This window comes from Bombus pyrosoma, linkage group LG1, assembly GCF_014825855.1.
Source record: "Bombus pyrosoma isolate SC7728 linkage group LG1, ASM1482585v1, whole genome shotgun sequence".
Lineage (NCBI taxonomy): Eukaryota > Metazoa > Arthropoda > Insecta > Hymenoptera > Apidae > Bombus > Bombus pyrosoma.
This window is the reverse complement of record NC_057770.1, coordinates 7107876-7110881: the sequence shown is the minus strand read 5'-3', so window position 1 is coordinate 7110881 and position 3006 is coordinate 7107876. Positions and strand designations below refer to the sequence as shown.

At 33.9% G+C, this 3006-nt stretch overlaps 1 protein-coding gene across 1 annotated transcript; it reads left to right on the top strand.

Moving 5' to 3' along the window:
* The first annotated feature begins 2436 nt into the window (after positions 1-2436).
* On the top strand, positions 2437-2767 carry LOC122568022 (death-associated inhibitor of apoptosis 2-like). Its single transcript, XM_043727305.1, has 2 exons — positions 2437-2458; positions 2577-2767. The coding sequence occupies exons 1-2, from the start codon at positions 2437-2439 to the stop codon at positions 2765-2767; spliced, it is 213 nt and encodes a 70-aa protein (XP_043583240.1).
* Positions 2768-3006: the final 239 nt, after the last annotated feature.

The following is a 3006-nucleotide window of genomic DNA, read 5'->3' as shown; positions in this document are numbered from 1 at the left end:
TCAATGGTTTTGTTTCGTCGACACTTTTTTTCGCATTTGTCAGACGAGGACGTCTCCCTCGTTATTTTTCAAGATATTACTGCTTTTCAAGCTAAGTATATTGCGTTTTGCCCGAATATTTTTATTCTTTGTTTTTACTATCATCTAGTGCATACGCAATTAACACTTTTAACGCCAAACGACGGTATATTGTCGCAAGGAACATTTGCGAAAAGTGCCAACGACGAAATATGATTGCGATATATATAGAATATAACATAATATGTATAATATAATATAATAATAATGCTACAGCGTCTTACTATTCGCATCGCGAGAGAATTTTATCTCAAAATGAATTTATAAAATGTTACAAACGGTTGAATTTTTCTGCAGAAACGCTGTGTGACGTGTTTCGCATATTGAAAGAATTGCCTACTACTTGAGAAAATAATTATATTATATTCCGTGATGATTAATACCGAGGTTGGGTACACGCCATAAAGTATACAACACACCTTGCAATAAAGGAAAATTAAGCAACTAATAGTTATCTGAACTAATAACTTAGTTATTCTTAACTAAGAATTAATAGTTATCTGAGACTTTAGACTGTGTTGCTTGCGACAGCTACAGCTAAATATTAATGGTACTAAATACATTAGCCACACGGAAGCAGGTATGGCACTGTTATGACTTGGATCATTAAGTACGCAATGCTAGAGTATTTACTTAGGATAAAGTAAATAGAACTGTCAGCACTTGACCGTAGGTAATTTGCGGATTAGGAATTGATGAATATATGAAATCTGGAACAGAACGATATGGAAATTGCGGAAAGAATTCTAGGAAGACGATATCGAACTAGAGACAATACGAAAATTCGATTAGAACGAAATAGCAAGCATATACTATCACTTCCTCCTTTATTATATCGTTTAATAGTAAATTGTAATTTTTTTCTTTTTCTTAATTTTAATAGTATTAATTTTAGTAATGTTAATTTGAATTTTAATAGTAAATTCCTTCAAAAATTTTCGAAGATGAATAAATAAGTGGTATATTTTCAGTCTGTACCTAGGCAGTATCGCTTATCGAGTACAATACAGTACAGTAAGGGGAGGAGCATCGATGAAATTTCATTGGTCGACAACTTGCCCACTCTGCACAGTGGATGCTGTATAGTCCAGTGAAAGAGTATATTCCTACTGGGTAATGTGGTAGGGATAATATGTGCATAGGTAACAGGTAGTACCTTCTCGGCAAATACTAGCTGCAAGGTTCAATATTACACTGATGGTCGAAGAGGTCGTGTGGCTCGTTCGTATCGCTCGTTCGATAGTGCAGTTTTAGTAAATCTAAAAATTTTGAATATACCAGAATAAGATATTAAATCTGTCTGAAGATTCCATTTGAAGAGTTGGTGAGCTGTTGAAGCGGAACGTGAACATCAGATATTCGTAAGTTTTGTCTGTAATATATTTCTGTTTGATCAATTATACACGTTTAATATTTCTCGAAGAACATTTTACCATTTCTAAGTCCTTTTTTCTTTAAATAGGTTTGAAGACGCTTTAAATCACAATTTGGACAAAATGAATCCTACAAGCAATTTCCGACATTTGATGGGACATGATTCAGAATCTACAGAAGATGAAATTCCAACTGCGTCGGTTGATCCAACTTCGTCGGTTGATTTAATATCGTCGGATGAGCCAACATCCAGAGTACATCCAGCAGTTGAGCTTGATTTACCATCCCCTGTATCTTCAGCAAGGGTGATTGACTTAACATCGACGATTCCATCTACGTCGTCAATGCCGCCGAATCCATCCACGTCGCGTGGCATTCAAGAAAATTATGATGATTATCGTTCCGAAGCAGCAAGACTTTTGAGTTTTCGAAATTGGCCTGTACCTTTCATTGACCCTGCCAGTCTTGCAGCTGCAGGATTTTACTATACGGGCGATAGGGATACAGTGAGATGCTTTGTATGCCAATGGGCGGCATATCACTGGTCAGAAGATGACGTTCCCATGCGAATTCATGAAATGTATTCTCCAGAGTGCAGATTTATCCGCAATGAACATCGTAATAATGTATCAATTGGCGCAGATCATGTTAATGTTATAAGAACAAAACGAAGAACTAGATATATATCTTGTCCTTATGGTATACATCAAGAGTCATTTGCTTTTAATGAGCATCGATTTTTAGGATGTCCACGAAAATCGAAGGCATATGAACTTTTGTTTTCGGCAATAAAAAGGGTTGACAGACTAGAAAATTTGTTAGCTGATGTTCCTGTAGAAGTAAGTACAAAAACTTATACCCTAAACCATATGTATAATTAATAATTCCAATATATACTTATGTACATTATATTTATTTCAGCCATCAATACAAATTGGAAATGGGAATCCTGAGAGATCCAATAGTGAAAATGATACTAGTGAAATGGATCTGGTTAAAAAAATTGGTAAGTAATAAAAATAAAAACACAGATTGATTGTAAATTCGTTAATTTATATGAAATCAGTATACATAAAGTAAATTTTATTATATATTATATTCAATTATACTGTTTATTATTTTAGCTGCTCTGGAGAAAGAAAATCAAGCATTGAAAGATGCTCGTTTGTGTAAAGTTTGCGTCGAAGAACAAGCATCAGTTACATTTCTACCATGTGGACATCTAGCAACTTGCCATAACTGTTCACAGGCTTTCACAAAATGTATAATTTGCCGAAGTGAAATTAGAGATGTAACTCGTACATTTTTGGCGTAATGCATGCACATATATATATAAATTGGCTTATTCATATTTCTTATATAAATATACTTTATAATTTTTTAAAAATGTTGTACACAAAATGATTTGTTTTCTAAGGAAGAATTTCAAACAAGTCTCCATAAGAAAAGCTATGCTTACATCTTAATATGTAGTTATCTTGAATCTTTCGCCTACTTTATTGAACAAAGCGGTTCAGCGATCCGTACCAATATATATAATATAAATTCCTCAGT

Excerpts from the sequence above, each read along its gene's own strand:
- LOC122568022 (XM_043727305.1), top strand. The coding sequence starts at position 2,437 with ATGGATCTGGTTAAAAAAATTG. Across the intron at positions 2,459-2,576 it reads GGATCTGGTTAAAAAAATTG|CTGCTCTGGAGAAAGAAAAT; the intron begins GTAAGTAATAAA and ends TTATTATTTTAG.